Raw genomic sequence first — 26,891 nt, forward strand, 5'->3', positions numbered from 1 at the left:
TAGCCTGCTCCTCGACTCTTACCTAGCATTGGTCAGTCCTGCTTTAAACTGTTTGTTCACCATGTACAGCTGTCCTTCGTGTCTATTATATACACAATTCCCCCAAGAATTTCATTGGTTTTAGAGGTGTTTTCAAAAACTCATCATGCATGTTATGGATTACTTTTGACAGCATACCTTCAGCAGCTCCTTAGATGCGAGTATTGACTTTATTCATTATCCTTTTGTCCAGAAACACTCCATTTAGAACGATAGCATACATGTCATGGCTAAATACCTAACACCTGACCAAGACCACAGGGAGGGAACAATGATGCAATTTGTGAATTGTGGGTCTTGGCTTCTCTTCCTAAGTCTAGTTGTTCATCGGTTTCAGAATGAACCAAGTAGTCAGGGTAATTCTTTTAAGACATAAGGCAGGGGACTTCCCTGGCGGTCCAGTGGTTAAGACTTCACCTTCCAATGCAGAGTTCGATCCCTGGTCAGGGAGCTAAGATCCCACATGCCTCGCAGCCAAAAAACCAAAACATAAAGCAAGCAATATTGTAACAAATTCAATAAAGACTTTAAAAATGTTCCACATCCAAAAAAAAAATCTTTAAAAATTTAAAGAAGATAACAACAAAGAAAACCCATAAATCAGATAATGTTACTCCTCTGCTCAAAGCCTCCAATGTTCCCTTTCTTATTTAGAATAAACCAAAGTCCTTATAGAGGCAGCCAAAGCTGAACAGGATGGCCAAGATCCTCTGCTTCCCTCCCTGACCTCATCTCTGCTTTCTCTTACTCACTGTCTGTCCTTCAGCCACGCAGAACTTCTGGCAACTCTTCGAACACACTGGGCATATTCTCCCCTCAGAGTTGGCTCTTTGGGCCCCCAATGCCTCCTTTCCCCAGGTTCTTGCTCAGCTCATCCCCTCATCTTTAAGTCTTTGGTCACCATCATACTCTCAGTGAGGCTCTCCCTCACTGCTCTACTTGAAACTGCAAACCAGAACTCACAACCTCGCCTCCATCACTTCCCATCTCCTTCCCTAGTCCTTCGCATCTCCTTGTCTCCATGAATTTTTGCCATGTCTAATTGCTACAGAACATGATGCGATCTTAGATTTTGACTTAGTCTCGAGCCTTCAGACTTCTGCACAGTCACTTTATATGACATGCTACCTGTTTTACTTGTTATTTTATTTATATCTTACTTACTCTATTACTAATTGTTTATTGTCTCTTTATTCTGGCAACTTTTCTTCTGTTTTGCTTCTTGCCACATCCCCAGGCCCAGGCCTAAAATAGCTCCTGTTACAGTGTATGTATACAGTGAAAATTGGCTTTCTAAAGTACAGTCTTATTCTTTGACCAGTGCTGTTGTCATATTTGTGGAAGTTGTAGAAATTGGCTCCCTGGTAGGAAATGCAACAACATTTCTCAGTGTTAGAGACTTCGAAATTCTTAATTGCCACAGATCTTGAGAGGTCTTGGAATTTAGTTGGGGCTCCTATCCAAAGCAGGCATCTCTAAAAGATGGCCCTCAAACTTCCAGGCAGTCACACAGGTGAAAGAGGAGTCTGATTCTAAAATCCTTGATTTTAATTGGAGTTTCGAGTACTTCTTAATGATGGACTTTTCAGAAAGGAGTCAGCCCAGGGATTTTATATAGCAGACAACAAAGAAACATTCTCAGAAGGCCTCTCTAAACAATATTTTCTATACTTAGAGTGTTGTGCTTGTTATGAACAGTAGTGACATCAGTTTATCTTTCTGCCATGCTGTCTATCACCCACATCCCCTTTCTCCTTTCTGGCCCATCCACCATGTTTGAACATCTAGAAGACATGCGTTCCCATCCTTCCACAATCCAGGTGAAAGTAGGGAAAGCCCTATCAGACGTGCAGCTCTTTTCTACGCTGTTTTTGTTTGTTTGTTTGTTTATTTTAATGGAGAAATTCTCAGAGAGTGTCCAGTGAATATGATTTACCCAATGCCAATATTTCCAGCAACTGGGAGCCCCATACTTTCAAGGTAAATATCCACTGTTAACAAAACAGTTCAGATTATATGAGAAATAATTCCTCTCAAATGATCTGAAATCTTTCCAAACTTTTACATCTTTATATGTAGTTCTGCTTCCTGGAGCTAAGGAGCTTGAATCTCCCATGTACCAGGTCTTCAAATACAACACAAAGGCAAGTTAATTCACCAGGCAAGTTAATCATGCACAGAGCAGTGGAACATTACTTTTCTTGATCAGCACCTAGCATAGAGTAATAAATAGATAACTAATAGTTGAATGATACTCTTTCTTGTAATGTAGTCTGAGACTACATTGTTTTTTAAATCATCAGTTACAAATTGTGGGCTGTTACTGAACTTACAGTTGACTATATATCTCAGGTCTTTCCAGCTATTTGTTGTGAACCTGGGCCTATAATTGTAGGATTTGCATTTAATCTTTTAAAATTTGGTCTTTATTAATTGTCTCACTATTCCAGACTATGATATCTTAGTGATTTAAGACTGTCATTTAGTTTATTATCTATGCCTTTGGTATCATGTCACACACATTTGAGAAGCATGCTGTCTACTATTTTATCCAAATCATTGATAAAAATAATTGGACAGACAGGAACAAGGATAAAAGCTTCACATAGATTTTACTCACTAATCAGGCTCACGCTGGTATTTTTTGTGTTGATAAACACCTTACTAGGAGACCAATGGTGTATGTAGTGGGTATGAATTATATAAAAGGGAATCTCATCTAGTTTAAAATAATTGTTTGAGGTAATTATTTTAAGAATTAATTTTTAAACAATTAAATTTCAAAATTTCCTTTTTATTTCTACATTTTAAGTTTCAAAATTGCCTTTTTATTCCTACACTATTTTCCTTAATTTTATTTCTAAATTTATTTTTCTTATACCATGAAAAAGATCAAAATTGTTTTTAACATTTAAATTATTATTAAATTACTTTAAAAGTGATATTAAGCTTCTTTTCATGAGTTATCACAGAATTTTAAAATGTTCGTTATCTTTCATACATTTGCATTATGAAGCACATCTCATCATATATATATACATAAATATATACATACACATATATATTAGATGCTCAATAAATTTATTGATGACATATTTTTATTTTAATACATATTTATTAATATATATTTACTCATTAATTTATTGAGCATCTACTAGATACCAAGCATTGTGCCTGCAAACAAAGGTCTTCCCTCAGGGGGACCTTCTTATTGAGGAGCCAAGAATTTTGTCTTCTAAAGGAATGACAACATGATACAGGAGCTCAAGGGATGATTAGTCCTGGGACTTCCCTGGTGGTCCAGCGGTTAAGACTCTGCGCTCCCAATGCAGGGGGTCTGGGTTCCATCCCTGGTCAGGGAACTAGATCCTGCATGTTGCAACTAAAAGATCCTGCATACCACAACTAAAGATCCCACTTGCTGCAACTAAGACCTGGCACAGCCAAATAAATAAATATATATATTTTTTAAAGGAATAATTAGTCCTTTGAGACACAATAAGATGGTACACAGTTTCGAGCCAGCCTAGTAAATCTTCGAGAAAGTTAGATACTGTTGGAGAAATGTACTGATTTATTTTAGAAACTGTAAGACACACACAAGACACACACAATACTTCATTGAAAATGCTTAACCAAATTTCAAGGAAAAAAATCACTCAATCAAAACCCCAAACTTAATGTAATTATCTGGGTGGTTTTAGTTATACTTAACTACTCAGAGTCAAAACCCCCTTTTACCTTCATCCTGAAATCATAGCATTTCTCTGTTTAAGGAATGTCTTCCAAATTAAAGAGAAAAAAAGAGCACTGTAAAAACTTTGTAGAATTTCTTCCTCTAAAAGCGAAGCAAAATGCTATTGATGTGTCTCTGCTGTTTGTATTTGCCCACACGTGGTTCCTACCTTCTGTCCCTATGGAGAGCATTAATGGATTCGTGAGTCCTCCACAGTTCATTCCTAATGCTGACTATGGTCTAGAGAAGCGAGAAATAGAGAAAATAAGTTTGGGGGTTGAATTTAACCCATATTCCTAAAAATTCATAATGACATGATAATCATATTTCAAAAAAATTGCTTTTTCAAAAAGTGACTGGTGTTCATATGCTCAAAGTGCAGTCACACCATCTTATTTTTACGAGACACTTTTCTTAAAGATACGTAAACATGAACAAGATTTTTACGTTTTAAAAGTAAGTCACACTAGTCTTTTGCCCGATTTAGGCTGCTGCTCAGAACGTCTCCTTCTCTAAAGGCATCTGCAAAAAGCAATTGGGTTATTTTATTTCTCTTGGCTCAAGAAATCTTTCACTTCTACCTTCCACCTTCTACTGAGAGTTTCTTATCTTTCCATTGCTTATGTACTGGGACTCATCACTACTCTTTGCATTCACCAAGTCTCTTTGAGCTAATAATGATCAACCCAGTTCTCATCTAGGATTTTCTCACCAAACCTTATCTCTCAAATCACAGTCTGGTTCCTGAACTGCACCCCAAGAGCAAGTCCTGACCTGACCCAGCCTGGCCCACGCTCCTGGGGCACCATGTACCAGCCCATGGCACCCACTCATCTGAATGGGAGGTTGGATTTCATTACTCTACATTTATAAGCAGCTGTGGCTATACTTTGTGGCCTTTTCTCCTCCCTACAAATGATCTGAAGAGGGGCTGGCCACCTTGAGAACATTTTCCCATAGGAACAGCCTACAAGAGGAAGAGACTAGGGAAGAGAGAAAAAGTGAGCTACAGACTTGAAGTCACATTCTCTGGTTGTTACCTGCTCTTTGTGGCCCTTCTGAGTGACCGGTGCCTGTCTGCCTCTTCAAATATTCAAACAGTTTCTACATGCCTAGCATAGATCACTTTGAATCAGTGAGCTTTACATCATTAATATCAATGTTACCATATGGTACATATCGTTATGCAACTGAGAAGCATTTCAGGTTAGCACATATGGACCTACCATGGTATATGCAGAGAATAGATACCATGGTTTATTTAGTCACTTGCAATGGAAGGACATTAGGCTGTTTTCAACTTTTCAGAATTATAAGCAATGTTGCAATGAACAAAGTGGTACATGCCTCCTTGTGTATACCTGTGCAAGGTTCCCAGGTTTTAAGTTTAATAGATACTAACAATTTGCCCTCTTTGGGCACACACACACACAGGTACAAATATTTAAATATTTTGGGCTTCCCTGGTGGCGCAGTGGTTGAGAATCCGCCTGCCGATGCAGGAGACACGGGTTCGTGCCCCGGTCCGGGAAGATCCCACATGCCGCGGAGCAACTAAGCCCGTGAGCCATGGCCGCTGAGCCTGTGCGTCCGGAGCCTGTGCTCCGCAACGGGAGAGGCCACAACAGTGAGAGGCCCGCATACCGCAAAAAAAATAAATAAATAAAATAAAAAAAAAATATTTAAATATTTGGATGCATAGTATAAGGTCTGCAAAGATATACCCCAAAGAGACTACCTCTGGAAAACTCGGGACCAAGTGTGGGCTGGGAATTATGGCTGAAATGGACTTTACCCTTATCTGTAATATTTTAACTTTCTATAAGGCAAATAGATTCAGGTCTTATTTGTATAATTAAAAATGTATTTTTTTAATCAAAGAAAGAAATGTGTTACATACAAAAGATAGGCGGTAGCAACTTTAAAAATGAGAAAGAGGTGACAAGGAGTAAAAAGAAAGTGAAACAAGACCAAAAGACAACCCTCAGAATGGGAGAAAATATTTGCAAATGAAGCAACTGAAAAAGGATTAATATCCAAAATTTATAAGCAACTCAGGCAGCTCAATAACAAAAAACAAACAACCCAATCCAAAAATGTGCAGAAGAACTAAATAGACATTTCTCCAAAGAAAATATACAGATTGCCAACAAACACATGAAAGAATGCTCAACATCACTAATCATTAGAGAAATGCAAATCAAAACTACAATGAGATATCATCTCACACCAGTCAGATTGGCCATCATCAAAAACTCTAGAAACAGTAAATGCTGGAGAGGGTGTGGAGAAAAGGGAACACTCGTGCACTGCTGGTGGGAATGTAAATTGATACAGCCACTATGGAGAACTGTATGGAGGTTCCTTAAAAAACTACAAATAGAACTACCATACGACCTCGCAATCCCACTACTGGGCATATACCCTGAGAAAACCATAATTCAAAAAGAGTCATGTACCAAAATGTTTATTGCAGCTCTATTTATGATAGCCAGGACATGGAAGCAACCTAAGTGTCCATCAACAGATGAATGGATAAGGAAGATGTGGCACATATATACAATGGAATATTACTCAGCCATAAAAAGAAATGAAACTGAGTTATTTGTAATGAGGTGGATAGACCTGGAGTCTGTCATACAGAGTGAAGTGAGTCAGAAGGAGAAAAACAAATACCGTATGCTAACACATATATATGGAATCTAAGGGAAAAAAATGTCATGAAGAGATTAGTGGTAGGACGGGAATAAAACACAGACCTACTAGAGCATGGACTTGAGGATATGGGGAGGGGGAAGGGTAAGCTGTGACGAAGTGAGAGGGTGGCAGGAACATATACACACTACCAAATATAAATTAGATAGCTAGTGGGAAGCAGCCGAATAGCACAGGGAGATCAGCTAAGTGCTTTGTGACCACCTAGAGGGGTGGGATAGGGAGGGTGGGAGGGAGGGTGACGCAAGAGGGAAGAGATATGGGAACATATGTATATGTATAACTGATTCACTTTGTTGTAAAGGAGAAACTAACACACTATTGTAAAACAGTTATACTCCAATAAAGATGTTAAAAAAATAAATTAATTAATTTAGAAAAAAAGAAAGTGAAATAAAGGAGGGAAAGCAAAACCTCTTTTAAATTTCTTGCCTCAGAACAAAGCAATGTTAAAGTGAAACAAACTGTCTCATTGTGAAAATGGCTTTTTTCTTCTTTTATTCGAAGCAGGAAATGGGGCAGCTCTTCATTTGGCCCCGCACATGTAAGTCCTGCTCCCTGCCCCGCACTCCAGCCAGAGGCATTCTTGGATGTGCAGTGAGGGGTGTCTGAGTGGTGCAGCTGCATGAGCTGCTGATGAAAACACACACAGACCTGAAATACCTCACCCAGAGGCAGCGCACAGGCTGCTCATTCCTGGGTGGTCACAAGACTTACTCTCCTCTTCACACTTCCTCCAGGAACAACTGTAATAAGAGAACTCTAATTTCTCTTTGATGATTGAAAAACATCACAGATGATCATAGTTTGAAGACCTCCCTTAGGATCTGACTGTACTGATTACCATGATGAAGGGACACCTACAAGTGCAGTTGCACATGGGAGGGCAAGTCAACAACTGATTGAAAACATGATAAAGGAGTTGCAGACTGTACGTTTAAAAAAAACAATAAGACACATTTCTAATTCCTTTGATGAAAAATATTTCACTGGGATTTTTTTTTTAAGTTTCTTCCCTCTTATGTTTCTTTCACTTTCCTCTCTCATCTCTTCCCTTTGAAAATTCCTGAACATTTTCTTTATGTACGGATGAACTAATTTTCCCTTTTTCCCTACTTTTTAATTACATCGAATCTTAGGATACTGAATAGTCAAGTTAAGGTATTGTGGGCAGAAGAAAGCCTGGTCTGTAAGTAAAGCTACACTTAGAAGTTTCGGGCAGAGACTGAATATCTATGGACACTGGAGTAATTTAAAAATATCAAAGTTGAATACAGCTTCCCTTTAGGATGTAGACTTGGGAAGAGTCCCCTCAAAGCTAAACTTTATCCATTAATGTGCCTTAATTGTTCTTTTCCCCTTCCGACTCACCTGACGATGTGCGCTACTGCCGTTGGTTTGTTGAGCCAGAGATAGTCTTTGAGGTATTTGTTGGAAGGCCTCTGTGGCTGCTGTTTCTACTGGTCTAGTTGGACTTACATACCTTGGTGCTTCAGATCTATTGTACTGAATGGAGAGCCTGTTATAAAAGTAGAATTTTGTGAGAGGTTGTGATAATTTTTAATGATCAGGTATGACATTGAAGAGAGTCTTTTTAGAAAATATCAAATCAGCTATTCAATTTAATATCCAAAAATAACAATAAAGTAGTTCAACGTTTTCCTCTGTGCTCTTTTCCAACTACTTAGTTGATATAGAGCTAAATAGCTAATAATAGGAACAAAAATTCCATTTCCTTTCTTCTTGATAATCTAGAAATGAGAATGCAGAGAATCTCAGGGATGACTACAGAAAATTCCCCAGGTCATCTTGTCCAGGTCAGATACCAGGCGTGCTAAGTGCAGATGTGTGTTTATTACGTCATATCTAAAAGAGCGTAGAATAGAGTATACTAGTTTAAGGTCAGGCATATTCCATTTGATACAATTCCATTTAATTTCGTTCCCTTATTCAAAAACTATTTGAAGCATCTTACCATCTTGAGTTATTGCAGATAAAAAGACTTGTTTTAAAAAAAGCAGAGAACTCCCTGCTCACAGAGACTTTATATGTAATGAACAGACAAATAATCATGTCTGACATAGTGCGATTATTTCTACAGAAAGCAATGAGAGTATAGAGAAAGAAGCGATTACTCTGGTACACTTTAATTATGTGTTTAAGGAGTGGGCACTTTGGGGGTAGAGAAAAGCGTAACCCATGACTTCTTTGTCCCACAGCTTCTGAGTAACACACTCTATTCCTACCCCATCTCAAATCATTTTAACACCTTGGGGTTTTTCAACACCATTTTCTGCATTCATACAGATGCTTACAAACAGCAAAATACATATTGAATTTGTTTTTGAAACAAAAATGGCATCATTCCATACACGTGATTCTGCCACTTGCCTTTTTCTCTTAATGTATGATGATGAATGACCTCTAGTATAGTAGATAGGTGCTAAAATTTGTCCTTAAGTAGATTCACGATGTTCTCTTGTACGTTGTATCGTATATAATCGACCATTTTTCTACCAGTGGATCTTCAGTTTGTCTGTTTAGTGCCCCACCCTCCAATGCTACAATGTTTATCATCTTATTTTCTATGTAGTAGTGCTCTTATTCCTATAGGACAGAGTTCCAAAAATGGATCAAGGGCCAAATCTTGTGTACATTTTTATGTTTAGTAAGTACCATTCTTCTAAAACCAACCTCTCCACACGTGCATAGATTCCATCCTCCCTTGGCTGCCGAATGACATTGCTCCAACAATTCCCCTCTCTTGCACCAGATCATCAAGTTTTCCCGCTACAAACCCATTCCCTTCAGTATACTAACATGCCGTTATTTTCCCCATCATAACCAAACATTTCTCTTAACTTCAGATACTCTACTACCTACACTATCTCTTTGTTTCCTCTATAGTAAAAAAAAAAAAAAAATCCTGGGAAGAATTTTCTTGTTTGGTATCTTGAATTCCTCAACGCCCATTTTCTCTTAAACTGCCTCCGGTCTGATTTTTTTCTACAACCACTGTCCTACAATACTCTTTTTGAGGTCATCAATGAGTTCCTCAGTGCTAAATCCAAAGGTCAATTCTTTCTTGACCCAGCAGCAGCATTGGACACTGTAGACCATGCCCTCCTCCCTGAAACACTCTCTTTACCTGTCTCCCAGTATTCCTCATTCCTGGTTTTCCTCTTGCCTCATCCATCACTCTTTCTCAGCCTCCCTTGCTGGTTTTTCACCTTCTCCCCAACTGTGTCATGTGCAGTGTCCCATGGTTTTCCTCTCTTCTCCATCTACACTGTCTATTTGGTGATCTCATACAATCCCATGGCTTTAAAAACCATGTATGTCAGGGGCTTCCCTGGTGGCGCAGTGGTTGAGAATCCGCCTGCCGATGCAGGGGATACGGGTTCGTGCCCCGGTCCGGGAAGATCCCACATGCGCGGAGCGGCTGGGCCCGTGAGCCATGGCCGCTGGGCCTGCGCGTCCGGAGCCTGTGCCCCGCAACGGGAGAGGCCACAACAGTGAGAGGCCCGCGTACCACAAAAAAAAAAAAAAAAAAAACCATGTATGTCAAAAATTCACAAATTTGATCTGCAATAGACTTTCTCCCAAATTCCAGATACGAATAGAAAACTGCCTGCTCAACATCTCCATGTGGATGTCTAAGAGACATCTCAATCTTAACCACAAAAAAAAAAAAAAAAAAAACCATGTATGTCAAAAATTCACAAATTTGATCTGCAATAGACTTTCTCCCAAATTCCAGATACGAATAGAAAACTGCCTGCTCAACATCTCCATGTGGATGTCTAAGAGACATCTCAATCTTAACATGTTCCAAATTGAACTCCTGATCTTCCCCTATGATCCTGCCCCACCGACAGCCTCCCCCATTTCAGAGGATAGCAACTTTATCCTTCTACTTAATATAGCACCACCATGACCATACATCTAGTATATGCACAAGAATTGACCTCTAGATCTGAGGAAGAGAATACAAATTGTATTAATTGATTCAAGTATATAAGGAAACCTAATATGTGACAAAGTTGGTATCTCATTTAAGTGGAATACGATAGATTGGCTATCCATCTGAAAGAAAGCAAGCTGGACCTTTGCTAAAATAAATTTCAAATAGGTTGAACATTTAAATTAAAATTCAAAATAGAAACCTTAAAAAAGAATTTAGGAAAATATTTATATAGCCTTGCTTCTACACTGCCCCCTTTAGACTATTGTCAATACTTCCTCCTTCGTTCCATTCAGCCACACTAGCCTCCTTGCTGTTCTTTGGAGCTGCCAGGCACACTCCCGCTTTGAGCTGGCTGTCTCAGTTAGCAGTATGCTTTCGCAGGTACCTGTGAGATTCACTCCCTCACCTCCTTCAAGGCTTTGTTCAAATGTCACCTCTCACTGAGGACCACTAAGACCCCTCAATTTAAATTTGCTGCGCTTCCCTGGTGGCGCAGTGGATGAGAGCCCACCTGCCGATGCAGGGGACACGGGTTCGTGTCCCGGTCCGGGAGGATCCCACGTGCCGCGGAGCGGCTGGGCCCGTGAGCTATGGCCGCTGCGCCTGCGCGTCCGGAGACTGTGCTCCGCAACGGGAGAGGCCACAGCAGTGAGAGACCCGCGTACCACAAAAAAAAAAAAAAAAAAAAAAAAAAGATTTAAATTTGCTACCAGCACTCTCTCTAAGTCTTGCTCTCTCTTACCTAGCTCTTCTTTTTTCTTTTAGTTTAGTACTTTTAACTTCTAATATAATATTATAATTCATGTGTATGCCTATTTTTAATTGTCTACTTTCCCCAGTAGAATGAAAGCTCCATGAGATCTTCATCTCTTTTGTTCCCCGATATATCCCAAGTGCCTAGAAGAGTGTTCACTAAAGATTTATTGAATGAATTACTTTTCAGATTATTTTCTGAAAAGTCTATAGCCATTTGTACTTCAACCAAATGTCAAGAGCACCTAATTTCTTCCATGTTCACCAGCACTGGACGTTATTCATTTACTCTTTGCCATTCTGATAAAGAAAGTGATAATATCTCATTGCTCCTTTAATTGGCATTTTTCTAACCGCTAGTTAAGATGAGCATATTTTTGTGTGTTTAATGGCCATTTGGAATTCCTCTTCTGTGATTGCCTATTTATATATTTGGAGTATTTTCCTCCTCGCCCTCGCTCTCCTCTCCCTCATTTTCTTCTTCCTTATTTCCGTTTCCCTCTCCTCTTCCCTCCTCCCCCTCCTCTTCCTTCTTTTCCTCTTCCTCTTCTTTGTCTTCTCCTTCTCCTTCTTCTTCTTTTTCAGTTTTTCCTATCAATTTGTAGGGACCTTTCCATAGCATAGTTTATCCTCTTAGTGAAAATATTTTTCCAAGTCTGAGACGTATTTTTGATTTTGTTTATAATATCATTTACCATGAGAAAATGCCTACATTTGCATGTTGTCATATATATGTGTGTTTCTATTACTTCATGATTCTTATTTTGTTGTCTTCCTTAGAAAGGTCTCCTCCAACCCCAGGTGTCCTAAATTTTTTCTAATATTTTTATTTTAAACTACTTTTACATTTAAACTTCAATCAGTTTGGAATTTATTTTCATTTATGGGGCAAAACAATCGATACCTGATGGATAGCCAGTTATGCATCTTTTTCCACTGAACTGAAATACCACCTTTCTCATATGTTAGGCTCTCATTTATGCTTGGATCATTAATCAAATTTTGTATTCTTGTCTTCAGATCAATATACCCATTTCTGATTTATACTATATTATTTGGTCATGGTAGCTCTAGAGTAAGTTTTAACGTCTGTTGAAGAACAACCCTTCTCACTATTTTTGTAACATCTTTATTGGAGTATAACTGCTTTACAATGGTGTGTTCGTTTCTGCGGTATAACAAAATGAATGAGCTATATGTATACATACATCCCCATATCCCCTCCCTCTTGCGTCTTCCTCCCACCCTCCCTATCCCACCCCTCTAGGTGGTCACAAAGCACTGAGCTGATCTCCCTGTGCTATGCGGCTGCTTCCCACTAGCTATCTGTTTTACATTTGGGAGTGTGTATATGTCCATGTCACTCTCTCACTTCGTCCCAGCTTACCCTTCCCCCTCCCCGTGTCCTCAAGTCCATTCTCTATGTCTGTGTCTTTACTCCTGTCCTGCCCCTCTCACTATTTTTTATTTCCACAATTTTAAATATTCTTGTACCTTTATTCTTTCAACATGTCTTCACAATTATTTTATCTTATTTAAAAAACATCATGACTCTATTTGGAAATGCATTTAATTTAAATGCAGTTCATTCTTATTATCCATGGTAGTTATGCTCTTTGAAGTCATGTGAATAATGAATTAGTGGAAACTAAACGATGGCTCCTGCGGGAAACACAGGGTTAGGATCTTGGAAGTCTCTGGTCAGAACATTTTCATCAACCTATCAATATATAACCTTGTTTTTCGTATGTTTCTTTTCTTTTTTTTAATTAGTTATCTATTTTATACATATTAGTGTACATATGTCAATCCCAGTCTCCCAATTCATCCCCCCCCGTGTGTTTCTATTTAAAGATATATGTATACTGTTTAATGTTTACTGTTGATTCATTAACATTGAACACATGTAACCCGTGTCTGAACGAAGCTTATTTCATACACGTGTTTTTTTGTTAAGACATATCATAGCCTTCTCGCGCCTAGGAACGCTAGCCAGCACTTCAGCACCATGTTTGGAGGCTATTTGCAACAGTGAAATCACCAACAAAAAGCACAAAAATGTGAAAAACATGGCACAAGATAGACTGTGTAAAGGACATGTGTTTAGACCACAAGGGCAGAAACCAGAAGGCAGGGTGTCACTCAGTTCTACCTCAGCTGTGCGTCACGCAACTCACATTTTTTTGCTACTCTCTGCATGTCTGCAAATGACCTAAGAAGCATCGTGAGTACTCATTTTAAGGTTAATTTTTGAATCGTGTACATTGTTACGTTAGTGTCTTCTCTTTTAGGAATTTGGTATGCTTCTCCCTTTTGCTCAGGTCTTGTTTTTGTATATTCAATCCAATATTACAGCTTTCCTTATATGGGTTTTGTATCTTTTTTGTTAAGTTTTTTCTAGTTTCTTTAAAAAACAATCTTACAGGTATTGTAAATGGGATTTTTATAAAATTTCTAGCTAGCTATTGCTGATATAGTGAAGAGCTATTTGTGCATACTTATTTTCCACCACTCAAAACCAATTAATTCTACTAGTTTTTGCTAGAGTTACTTGTGGTTTCTTGGGGATTCACAATCATATTAGCTGTAAATGGAAGTAATTTTGTGTGTTCTTTTTCACAGTTTTTATATTCTTTTTTAGTATATTTGTAAGAATGTCCCCAAATATATAATAATAGTGGTGATATTTGGTACCTGGATTTCAGTTAAGTTTTTGTAAGTGAAAATATTATCAGTGTAAACTATTGCATGGAATCCACATTAAAAGGAAGTAGGCTTATTAGGATGAAGAATGTTTGCTGAATCAATGAATGAATTCAATATTACCATTTGACAATAACCATGAATCTCTTAGAAGATGGTCAGTACCAATGTGCCAACTTAATAGATAGCAAGGATATGATTTTGCCTATTATCACAATGTAAAATAGTAATATTCCACATTAATTTCTCCTTGACCGATCACTAATCAGAATTTTTGAATTCATCAGTATCGAGGCTAAAGTGGAAATTATTACATTAGAATTTTACTTTGGTGAACAACTCAATTGTACTCTGGTGAACAGAATATAACACACCAACATTTAAAGAACGTTTAGCTTTGCGTAGGACTTGCAGTTCCCTTTCATCATCTTGTCTCCACAAATATTACTCTGGGAATAGGAAGGATGGGTTATCCCTATTATCAGGTGAAGAAACCAAGTCCTAGAAACAGTCCCCGAGGCCACAGACAGAGTTGGCTGAGAACAAGACTTCTGTGTCTCTCTGTCCCAGGTTCAAACTTCACTAACGTCTTCCAACACTGGGTAATTACTCCTTGAGACACTTTCATACCCCATTCTAAAAGACCCACTTTATCAATCAATCCATTAATCCCTCCATCATGCATCCATCCATTTTATTACTCGGTCTGTCAGTCATTCAACAAACACTCATTGAGCATTTATCATATTCAGACATTTTAACAGATTCTGGAACTACAACTGGAAACAATAAAAGTTTCCACCCCCGATGGAGCTTACATTATTGAAAAAAAAATTAAAAATAAAAGTGAAATTTGTATCATGTCAGATGCTGATGAAGTGCTTTGAAGAAAAATAAAGCAAGGGAGGAGGATTGGGAGTGCCAGAGTGGGGACAGGGGCTAAAATAATAAATGGGTGGTCAGGAAAGGCCGTAAGGATGAGATGACATTTGAGCAGAACTTTTGCAAGTATTTAGGAGGTAGGCGTCAAGTCATATAGAGAAGTGGTCTAGGAATATGAATTCTTTAAAGTAAAGGTTTACGTCTTAAGAGTGGAGGGATCTGGCTTAGTCTTATGGGGAGGAGGGAGGAATCAGGGTTGGAGCACAGAGGTTGGTGGGGAGATGACACTGGAGAGGTTCCCAGGGTAGCTCAAACATGCAGGAGTTTTCTAAGTCATCTTACAACTTTTAGATTTTAGATTAAAAACAATGGGAAGCTAATGGAGGGGTTTAAGGCACAGAAGTTTGGGAAAAATGAGTGTGTGAGGAATGCCATCATATTCTGAATCTGTAAAAGATCAGTCAGGCTTCTGTGGCCAAAAGAAATGCACATAAGAGCATGGATCTTTGTGTTCTAACTATGAGAATGGAGGAATTTAGACAAGATCTCAAGTATTCAATAAATCCAGCTGATTAATTGTCCTTGTTTACTGTCACTCTGTCAGGGAAAGGTGAAATAAATGGCTTGAAGAAGACAGATGAATTGGCATCTGATATCTTTGTTTCTATTTTTAAATTTAAATTATTTGTACTCTATTAAAGCTATACATCAAGATGATATCCAAATTCTCTAACTTTAAGAATACATTGGGGCTTCCCTGGTGGCACAGTGGTTAAGAATCTGCCTGACAATGCAGCGGACACGGGTTCGAGCCCTGTTCCGGGAAGATCCCACATGCCGCGGAGCAACTAAGCCGGTGAGCTACAACTGCTGACCCTGCGCGCTAGAGCCCGCAAGCCACAACTACTGAGCCCACCTGCTACAACTACTGAAGCTGGCGTGCCTAGAGCCCGTGCTCTGCAACAAGAGAAGCCACCGCGATGAGAAACCCGCGCACCGAAGATCAGCCCCCGCTCGCCGCAACTAGAGAAAAGCCCACACGCAGCAACGAAGACCCAAGGCAGCCAAAAATTAAAACAAAACAAAACAAAACATTGATAACCACCTGCTAGGAAAATGTGGTACAGGTATAAGGCGTGGCATCTAATGCGAAGTCAACATGTATTTTTTCCCTTTAAAGAGCTGTAAAAATACATTAAGTTATACCAAACTGTAAAAAGTGACAAAATGACCACAGAAATAGGGTCTGGGGTCGAGATGGAAATATCCTGGTAGATGTCTGAGAGAAGTTTAGAGAATCACAAAAGAAATTAATCAATGAATACCAATTTGATTAAAGTGATCTATTCTTATACTTCTGGTAGATAAGAGTGAATGAATTATTCTGGTTTTTTTTCTCCCAAAAGTCTGATGATCATAAGCCCATGGAAACAGTACCTCTTTCCTTTATCTTCTGAAATTTTAAATTGTAAAGAAGTAGTTACTTTGGTAGTTAAGGTAATGAAGACTTTAAAAAAGTCATCTTTAGGCTGATGCTCAGGTATGTGATGGGTGATCTCAGATACCAGTGGTGCTGGGATATCCTTTGAGATAACCCCCTGGAGCATAGTTTAGCATTCTGAATTTTGAGGATTAACAAAATTCACAACTTTTGATGCAATGGTTTTACTTGAGAGAATTTATCTTAAGAAAATGTAAGAAAATGCGTGTGTAGGGATGTTGACTACAGAATTTTGGTGGGGGGGCAAAATTTGAAAATAACCAAAATGTTAAGGGATTGCTTGTGAATTATGGCACTTCCTTATAAGGACAAGAGTGAGGTCATTGAAATGATATTTTGGAAGCTAATGATAGGGAAAATGCTCTCCATTTAATGTAAATGGAGAAAAGCATGAAAAGTTGTATCTATAGCATAATTCCTGATCTGGTAATACTGAAATGTGAATAGCACTCACCTGTGGGTGATGGAATGTGTCTTTTTCCCCCTTTTTAAAAAAATAAGTATTAATTCTGAATTAGGCTTTCAAAAGTAACCCAACAAAAAAGAAAGATGTTGGAGAAAGTTACTCAGATACTCTAATATTAAAAATCTTCTGGGGCTTCCCTGGTGGCGCAGTGGTTGAGAATCCGCCTGCCAATGCAGGGGATACGGGTTCGTGCCCCGGTCCGGGAAGATCCCACATGCCGCGGAGCGGCTGGGCCCGTGAGCCGTGGCCGCTGAGCCTGCGCATCCGGAGCCTGTGCCCCGCAACAGGAGAGGCCACAACAGTGAGAGGCCCGCATACCACAAAAAAAAAAAAAAAAAAAAAAAAAATCTTCTGTGTCTGTCTGAGGTCTTTAGTTGGGATAACTCTAAATGATTGGATGGAGCACTTAAAGGTATTTTTGTCTTGCGTTCTACTTTAAAATTAAAGGTCGCTTCTAGAGGGGAACAGCATCTTTACCCCTCCCCTGCTTGCTGGCTTCATAACCCAGTACCCAGGCTCTGGGCTGCCAACTTGCAGGACTGTTACTCAGAGACACTCACCTGGCCTGTTCATGTTTAGCCACATCTCTTGGATTCACTTGGTCCAGCAGCCACTGCCTTCTCGCAGCTTCTTTCCTCCTACAGCGCCCTTGGAGCAGGTTGTTTCTGAGGGTCCTGAGGAAGAGTTTTGTATTGTCTTTTGCCGACATCTGCTGGAATGGCCAACAGAACAAATGGCATCAGATCAGTCTTAAAGTGGTCTTCTTTCGTTACTTGGGTGCATTGGCCACCATGGAAGTTTCTGAAATTATTTCACTTACCGTTATGTCCACAGAAAAATCATCTTATTTCCTTACTACCTGAATTTCTTCACATCCTCTCTCTATACACATACATATAGTATATGTTTCCAAATTAAATAACTCCCCAACTTCGGCAAAAACTCCTCTTCCTTAGAGCAACCCAGGAACGGGGAATGTTAAAGCTAGAAGAAGGTATGAAAGAGGACTAAGCCTGTGGTTATTAATTTGGAGGACTCCTCTGAGATTTTATTTCCAGAAAAATCCTATACACTTAGTCTTGAATAAAATATCAGTGGATTCTCAGACCACCTGAAGTCTACCCCACGTGTAAGGCAAAAGGAAACAAAGCAACGAGACCTTTAATTAAAAATATTCAGCCCTTGAAATCTGAAGTGTAATAACAAAATGACCACATGGTGTCAGTCTAATATCGATAAGCCCTATTCTCCCCAGACTTTTAGAAACAAGAGGGTCATGGGCCAATAATCTGAGGATCTGGGTTAATAAAATTTAGTAAAGCAATATCCATTGAAAATTATTTGGCAAGATTGAGGCACATGACTTTGTGGACCATTCATGGTAAAGAGAGAATGAGGGGAGAACTGCCCTCATTAAAGGTAATTAATCAATATTTTTCACTATTGTGAAATTTGGGGATGAGGTCATCTGCATGGAGAAACTGATTCATACTCAGTGATGAAAAGAGAGTGTTCTTTCTGGAAAAATTGAAATGCTCTCTGCTTTAAAATTATCCTGTTTCTCTTTCTTCTTAGCAAGAGATGAATTCTCTTGCAGAATATTATAATTTTCTTTAAAAAATATTGAAAGTCAGCTATGAAGTCTTAGTTTTACACTTTTCCAGTCAAAACTGAGATAGAAATCTTTCTCTTTTGTTTTTCCTAAGGAAAAAATTACTTGAATTTTAGTGCTCAGGAAAAGACATGTTAGAAAAGAAAATTCCCAAAATGTACTAGCAACTAGAGGCCTTGATGCATCATTTTACCAAACCAGGGCTTTTTCTTTTTAATCTGTATCCATTTCCAATGCCTCTCCCCTCTTACTGCTCAGATATTTCCTAGTACACAGTAGGAGTCAATGGCTTCAGATTAGACTCTGGCCTTTTCTTATCCCCAAAAGGTTTATTAAAATCTACAGTGTAAAGAAAGTATATGTATATTGAGAGATATTTCAGGTTGAGTTTGCCATTTCCTTAGTCTTAAATATTATATGTATGAAAGGAGCAGAACCTGTGGTTTTCCAGGAGGAAAAGTATTTTAATTGCTGTAGCTTTCACTGATAAGATTCATGAATAGTTTGGTACATGGCATTAGATGTTACCTGGATGCAGTTCTCAATCACAGGATGAGACTTCTGGTGGGACTTGCTCTGAAGACCAGATAAGAAACACACCTGACAGATGTCAAAGTTGAGACACTTCAGACAGCGGTATCTGCCAATTAAAATGGGAGTGTGACTTACATCACTACTAGTGGGTGAGCAAAGAAAGTATTATTCAGGTAGAGAATGAGCATCCTAAAATATACAGGAGGGCTTCCCTGGTGGCGCAGTGGTTGAGAGTCCGCCTGCCGATGCAGGGAACACGGGTTCGTGCCCTGGTCTGGGAGGATCCCACATGCCACGAAGCAGCTGGGCCCGTGAGCCATGGCCTCTGAGCCTGCACTCTGCAACGGGAGAGGCCACAGCGGTGAGAGGCCCGCGTACCGCAAAAAAAAAAAAAAAAAAAAAAAAAAAGTTAAAATATACAGGAGGTGTCTGAGCTATCGAGTGAGTATAAAGTTGTCTTCTTTTGTTGGCATTTTTATAACATGACATTAAATTAATATAGTCTTGTCAACAAACTATCATATAGAGGCCTGATTCCTCCTCTCCACCCCGCCCCCCAAATACCAAGTGTCTTTTATATGCAAGGTATTATGTGCTACAGCCTTTAGGACAGATCCTTAAGTCTGCAGCCACATTTGTGTAGCTGCATAATTCATTCAGGTAATTTGAATTTAACTGCCAACTTAAAGAAAACTGGGAGATTTCCAAAAAGTTTGAATTCTAGCTTCTCTGGAAAATGTGTGAGATATGATGATATTGGACCTGTATTCTTGTGTGGTGTTGGGGAAAATAAAACCATAGATAAAGAACCTAAAATAAATGTGCCATTTATCAGAAATCTGTATGTAGGAAAGAATAATGTGGAAGAGAGGGAGTTCCTCACCAGCCAAGACTGAGTGACCACCACACCTAAGTTTCTTAACCCATCAGTGTTGCAGACTTTTTGTTATGGACAGTTACAATCTTAAATCTCCTGTAATCAGAAGGACAGGCGGAAATCTTGAGACACTCTGGTAGGGAAGGGTGTCTCTGGGCACTCAGGGAACATGTGATATTGGGGAGGGCTGGTGAGACCTCATAGTCATGAATTAGTAACTTTTGAGGATGAGTGGGATCCTATTATTTGTCTGCAAAACATCAGAGATCTATATATTTTTTCCTGCTATTTTAACTCCCTTCTTCAACTACAGAGGATGCGGCATAAAGTAGGGTCTTCCCCATCGATGGCATCAATGGGCGAGGGCAAGGGGGCAGCTACACCTTGAAGACAGTCCCTCCCCAGACTACTGCCCTCATTTATACTACTTGCCTTGCCCCCAGTAGCATTTGAGTTTTCAACCCCGGTCTTCAAAGTTATAAAAATTAAACTATGACAAGATTCCTATGCTCTTCAAATTTCATATCTGGCTGCAAAGACATGATATGGAAGCTTGAGGTACTTAACTAGCAAAGTTAGGTACTGTGTGATGAAGCGCCGAGTAAGAGGCATGGAAAATACATGCTGTAGGAGAGACAGGGGAGATCCCTGGGAGCGGGTATGGTCTGATAACTTTTTCTGGAAGAGCTGAGACTCATGCTAGGCATAGAATGCTGGGTGGGAGATTAAAGTAGAGGAAATCCCAGGTAGAAAGATGAGGAGGAGTAAGGTAATGCAGACTGGGGTGAAGAAGAAGGGTTTAGAGCTTTTCAGACCTATCAGACCTACAGGTAACTGTGGAGAATGGAGGAATAAAAACTTGCAATGTTCCTGAGGCCAGATGGCAGAAGGGCTTCTGACCAAAGTCACTGGAAGGCAGAGCAGGAGGATGCAAATGCCATGAGACCAACTCCACGGTCCTTGTTCATTGCCGTCCCCGACACCTAGCCCCAGGGTAGGATATTAATACAGAGTGTTGAAGGGCTATCACAGTAGCAAACATTTTTGAGCCCTTACTATGTAGCAGGCAGTGGACGTGCATTGACATAGTTAATCCCCATGAAAGTTCTTTAAGACAAGGCATTCTTATCATCCTCATTTGAAGAAGCTGATTCAAAGAGAGTTTAAGCAATTGCACAAAGTTACACAACTACGAAGTAAGTGGTAGAATTAGGTTTTGAGCCCAGGGATACCATCTAAATGGAGAGCCAGCTATTTTAACCCCTGTTAATAGACCACCAAGGCAGGAGACTTGAGTTTGAGTCACATGCCACTGTTACTAGGTGACCTTGAAATGGAAAATTAAGCTCATTGTTTTGAAGATACCTGGAACAATGCAGGTTTTCAAAGAACATTAGCTGAATGAAATTAAATGCATGACAGTTTCTTCAATGAAGAAAATGGGGCTAGTAAACCTTGCCCTCTTGCTCGGCCTTGCAAAGTTTTTACAAAGCTTTGAAAACTATTCAACATGCTTAACTGGGGAGACATGAAGTCTATAACATAAAGTATTTTTTATAAAGATGATTTGATGACCCACCTGTACTGGCTGCTTTATTTAGCATTACTGTATGGTTACAGTTGACTCGTTAGGACAATACACTGACCCTAATCTTGGCTTATTTCCTCCATGCTCTGAAACTACCGACAGGTGTGTGAGAAAGGGTGCAGTGTGGATAATGAGGTTGGTCTGTTGTTGATGGCTTTACTCATAGAGAACCAACTTTTTTCCCCTAATTTCATTTCAAACTTACATGGCTATTACAGAGCATAAATGTGACACATTCTGCTAAAATTGAACACTTGGCTTGAGCTCTGGTCTTTGTAGCTTCTCTTCCTATAGGAGGTCAAGTCTTTGCCCTCTTCCTGCTATACCTTCAGATCTGCAAACACTTCTGCTCTAAAATGTCTTTTTGAATCTCACTGAAACTAAAAGCCTTGAGGCTATTGCTGGAGTTTTCTGAGAGCCAAAAACACACGTTTAAGGTTAGAACTGTAATACATTCAAGCAATTTCTAATAGACTCAGAAGGTTACAGCTAAAAGAAGCCTAAGTCATCATTTGACCCACTTCTTCTCTTGCTTACAAAGAAACCAAGGTTTAGAAAGGTTAAAGGCCATGCCCAGATCATGCAGCTGTCTGCATATATGAGAACTCTTCATTGCCTTAGATTTCTAGGAGGAAGAATGGGTCACACAGCGGCATTTCTAAGAGGAAGCTTACTCTCACTCTCAATAGATAGGGACGTAATCTAAAACTTAAAGTATGGCACTTCTAGCCCTCTGCCTTTGCTTTTTTTTTTTTTTTTTTTGAGTGACCTGAGCAAGTCATTCAAATTCTGTGAGACTCCTTTATAAAATAAAAATAATACATGCTTTGTGTTATACATAATGCTTTTGAAAAAATATTTCAACATAAAAGTTGTACTTTATATAATTGCAAAGTGAATTCTGTACCTAACCCATTGCAGGACACATAGGAACTGCTTAAATAATATTTGTTTATTGAGTAAGTCAGTATGTTATACATATAACATGGAAAATAATATTCATGTTTGCACACTGTCCAATAAAAAAGGTTTATTTTTCATTGTAGTATGCAGATTTCTTTGGTTTGGCTTACTTGGTCTCCAACAGTTGGGGCCATTTGTATGTTTTATTGTTTCAACTTGAGTTATTTGCCATGGGTTTGTCCTGAGTGAAGTTTCACCGTGTCCTCAGAATTCTCGGCAAATCCAATTCATTTTCTCAGCAAAATTAAAACCTGATTTCCAATTTCTTAGTGGACCCAAAAGACCTATTTTATATCACTCCTCCTGCCCCTCCTGGGCATCCCCATTTTTACCTGTTTTGAGCTCCTTAATCGCCCCAGCTCTTCAATCCTACCACATCTCCAGCCCCTGTTACACCCATGTTCGTCTGCCATGGTGGCCCCCTTGCCTGGCCCACACCTATACGCTTCCTTCTCTTCTCCCCATCTTTAATAATAACTCGAATTTCACTTCTTTATTGTTTTATTGACAAGAGAACTACAACACCCTTTCCCTAATACGGGATTTTGACTGTCATCCTCAAAGCCGTGGAAAGGTCTGAATCTCCAATGTCCAAACCTAGCTTTCAAATCTGCCATTTCCTCGAGGCCAGAGAAGCTCTGGCGTGAGCTGCTCCCACAAAGCCTCATCATTCCTTTGGGTTCAAGGAATGTTCTCAGTTGTCTGCACCAGGCGGCAGCAGAGCATCACGGTTGCAGAGCAGGCACTCTGGATTCAGTCAGTTGCTTCTGCCACTTGCTTAACCATGTGAGATTAAGGTTAAGGTATTTAGTGTCTCTGCAAATTAGGCATAATAATACCACATTCATACAGAGTTGTAACAGGCTTTACATGAAATGATCCATGTGAACTACACAACCTAACACTTGTTCAACATTTAACAAATGTAACAAGGTCCTACTATATAGCACGAAGAACTATAGTCAATATCCTGTGATAAACCGTAATGGAAAAGAACATGAAAAAGAATATATATATATGTTTAACTGAACCACTTTGCTGCACAGCAGAAATTAACACAACATTGTAAATCAACTGTACTTCAATAAAATTTAAAAAAAAGCAAAGAATGTAAACTATTGTTATTGCCATTATTATGGATGGTTCCAAAGTATTTAACAGCATTTTTTGGTAACAAAAGACAAAAAAAATTTCCCTTTAAGGAACAAAAATATCTAGCGGTCAGAGTATGTGTCAATAGAACTTAATATTCCATTAATTATAGAAGGTAAAATAAAATTTATTATAAGCAGGATCACTCATACAGGAAATTATTGACCGCCCAAAATCAACTGAGCTCTAGATGTGTGAGAAGGACCACAAAACAAATCTGGAGAGATGCAGCTCCAACTCCAGACCCATTTGGAGAGTGAGGGTCTGTGTAATAGTGATGAATGACTCTACCTCAGTCCTGTGATGGGGAAGTTCCTGCAGATTCTACATCGAACAGGGTGAGTGACCATTTCAGTGGCTGACAGGCGGTAGCAGGTCGGGAGCCACAGGAGGATGGGAGGCTCAGATTGTAACCAAGATAGGAATTTCTCTTCTTTAATTGCTGAACTCAACACCTGGAAAACAATGGCACACTCAGATGTGTTTCTCTGCAGAACTTTGGTCTCTTGTAGAGATGAAAATGTATTTTCATCTTCTCTTCTGGCTCTGTTTCTGTAGGCTCTGCTTAAGAAATTTATCACATGCAAAGTCGGGGCAAGTCTACCTCTAAATTAGGTTGTCTAGGATGCGGTGTAGAGTAGTAGGTCTGAGATTTAAATGGGTCAGCAGTGGTGTCTGCCCCCCAGGTCCAAGGGACATGTGCATGGCACTCACCCCTTGGAAACAGCTGCGTGTAGCACTCTCCACGGAGCCCAGAGCTCGACTTTCCCCCATGATAGTCGGGATCTACAAGAGACAAGAAACCCCACGTCAGCGATCAAGAAACGGAGATATAGGTGGCCACCAGTCATGCCTGAGCGGTGGTGTTTATGGCCATAGCATCACAAGTATCTGGTGTCTGAGACTGGATGAGCCATCTCAGTCTAGGCAAACAGGACATGTGTGGGTTTTGTGCAGTGTATGAATAGAGATAATGAATGAACAAGTGGGAAGAAGTGGATCTGGGGGAAGGAGTGAGAAGAAAGTCTGGCAGTGGGGGAAATACAGGGAGGGCTTGCATTGTTTCTCTTCTTTTGACCCCAGTCAAATATTTAATCTTTCTTTGCCCTTGTGCACCTATGAATTACAAGTAACGACGATACTGTATTAAAGTTCAGGGCAGTTTTAAGGAAACCTTTTCAAACACTTTCACATCGTCTCATTTTAACAAATCCCAATTTCTGAGGTAGGGCAGTCATTATCCTTGTCTAAAGCAAGGAGTAATTGAGATCTGATATTTTGTCCAAGGTAAAACAAGCAAGCAAGCAAACAAACAAACAAATGCAAGTTAGCTGCAGAATTGAGATCTCACTCTAAGACTCCTTACTCTGTTGAGGGGTTCTCCCAAAGCTTTGTCACACCCAGACCTGATGTGTATTCCAATGGCTTGATTTATACTACCTCACTCAATGGTTTCCATCTTTCAATCAGTCACATTAAGGAGTTTAACTAAGGGACTAAGAACCCCTTGTGACTGCTGAGATGGCCGGGGACTTGGTCCTGACATTATCTATACGCACAGATACATGTACCTGTCACCTCCATTTATGCCCATTTGGTTGTGGGTCCCAGTTTCACATCTGATGTCTTCTACAGCACAGTCTGTCAGCAGGCATTGCTCCCAAGCTCAGAAGTAATTTCAAAGACCCCCCTGCTGAGTCCATCAACTCGAATAAACATTCTTCTAATCAGGAAAGTGGCACTTAGAGCCACTTTGCTGACAATTAGCCAGACAGAAGTCAACAAACATTTGGGTAATCCTGACAAGATGGCTTGTACTTTAAATTGATAATAACTCCATCAGCAGCTGAACTAAGTACTATGCGTTATTTGGCTTTTGTCTGAAAAAATAACTCACTAACCATACTTTGGCCTGAGAGTGCTGATGAGCTAACTGGAGCACTTATTTGGACTGCGTCCTTGAGCCCTGAGAAAGGGGTTGAGCCTCATTTGTAAAATAAGGAATGTGGATCAGATAGGACCCACTTGCCAGCTCTGTGATTCTGACACCAGTCAAAAGAAAATTCACTTCTGTAGTGGGTTCGAACCTACACTTTTGGCTTTTAAGTGTGTGCACAAAGATTTTGTGGATTAATTCCCCATTTGACTAATTTCTTGCAGGTGTTCTAAGGAAGGATGCAGTGTGGCTGGATAGCATATGCCAGCACAGGCAGAACACCACTTGAAACAATAATTACGATTCTTGGGGGAGGGGTTGGGATTACACAGTAGGGCCTGGAATTTTCTAGGGAAACCCATCTCAGTGTTCTTAATGGTAGTAAATGGGATGATAATTTGCTATGCAAATCTCCACCTTCCTAACAGCTTTCTCAGGAGCTTACTAATGCATTGAGGGGTAGACAGCACTGCAGGAGCTGCCATTTCAGCAGCTCATTGACCTCAGTTGAGCCTGAAACAAGGGCAGATTTTTAGGGCCTCTTGGATGGGGAGCCCGCCTGGGGTCAGCTGTAGTAGTGAGGAAGCAGCTCGGGATTTCAGGAGGAGAAAAATGCCCCTCTGTCCATCTTCTTTCATTACACCCACCTCAACACCTTAGTAAAACAAGCCTGGTTGCACAAATGGATGGACAGATTTTCCCAGTCTCCCTGGCTCCCCGCAGCTTGAGTCCTAAGATGTTGGGGTTGTTGGGGAAGTAGCTCCTTAATATATGCCTGGAGTCAGCAGAAAACAGGGCCCATGTGCTGCTGCAACCACCAGAATGGCTCTTAAATAACTACATATGATGTTTGAACCTTAGGAATTAAAAAAAAAAATCATTGCTCCACTTAAAAAATAGGAACATCTTACATATTATTTGGAATTTACAGAATACATTCAACACTAATTATTACAATCAATAGGAACATAAACTATTACTATTAAGGCCAAATCAAAGCAAAGGTAATTTTGGATAGGTTTTTCTAAATCATGTTCCCTGTCTGATCATCTCTTTCCTTTACCCACTCCCACCTGTATCATAATTATCCCCAGTTCAGAATCCTCGGTTCTGAAGGATACCAGAATACGTCATCCCCAAATCTGAGCCCTTGGCATATGTATTATTTTGAACTAAAGGCCATTGAGAACCAGTAGATGCAGAAAAAACTCTAAAAACAGGGCACAGGTTTTCCTTTTGTAAAGGAAATTTACATTTATAAAGGAAATTTCTTTTTACCAATAGTATCTCCCTCTCCCTATCAGGAAGAGGAGGACTCTTAACAACACTTATTAATGGAGAAATCACAGACTTAAATCTGCATAAGAAACCTTATTAAACAACCCTTGTTCACCATCTATTTCCCAGTCACTTTCTCATAACTTGCCTCCCCGCCCCCAGAAGCCCAGAGCCCCTTTCCCTTTGTTT

The 26,891-nt window shown here is 39.7% G+C and overlaps 1 protein-coding gene across 1 annotated transcript in view; it reads right to left on the minus strand.

Annotated features, from left to right (window-relative positions):
• Window positions 1–26,891, minus strand: part of DYTN (dystrotelin) — a 53,188-nt gene that overhangs the window by 10,016 nt on the left and 16,281 nt on the right. Inside the window, exons 6-9 of the mRNA XM_059054050.2 lie at window positions 24,203–24,274; window positions 23,780–23,943; window positions 18,903–19,014; window positions 17,323–17,471 (exon numbers count right to left, since the gene is read on the minus strand). Of these exons, the coding sequence (XP_058910033.1) occupies window positions 17,323–17,471; window positions 18,903–19,014; window positions 23,780–23,943; window positions 24,203–24,274 (497 nt within the window). The remainder of the gene's footprint in view (window positions 1–17,322; window positions 17,472–18,902; window positions 19,015–23,779; window positions 23,944–24,202; window positions 24,275–26,891) is intronic.

Source organism: Kogia breviceps, chromosome 2, assembly GCF_026419965.1.
Source record: "Kogia breviceps isolate mKogBre1 chromosome 2, mKogBre1 haplotype 1, whole genome shotgun sequence".
NCBI classification, from domain to species: domain Eukaryota; kingdom Metazoa; phylum Chordata; class Mammalia; order Artiodactyla; family Physeteridae; genus Kogia; species Kogia breviceps.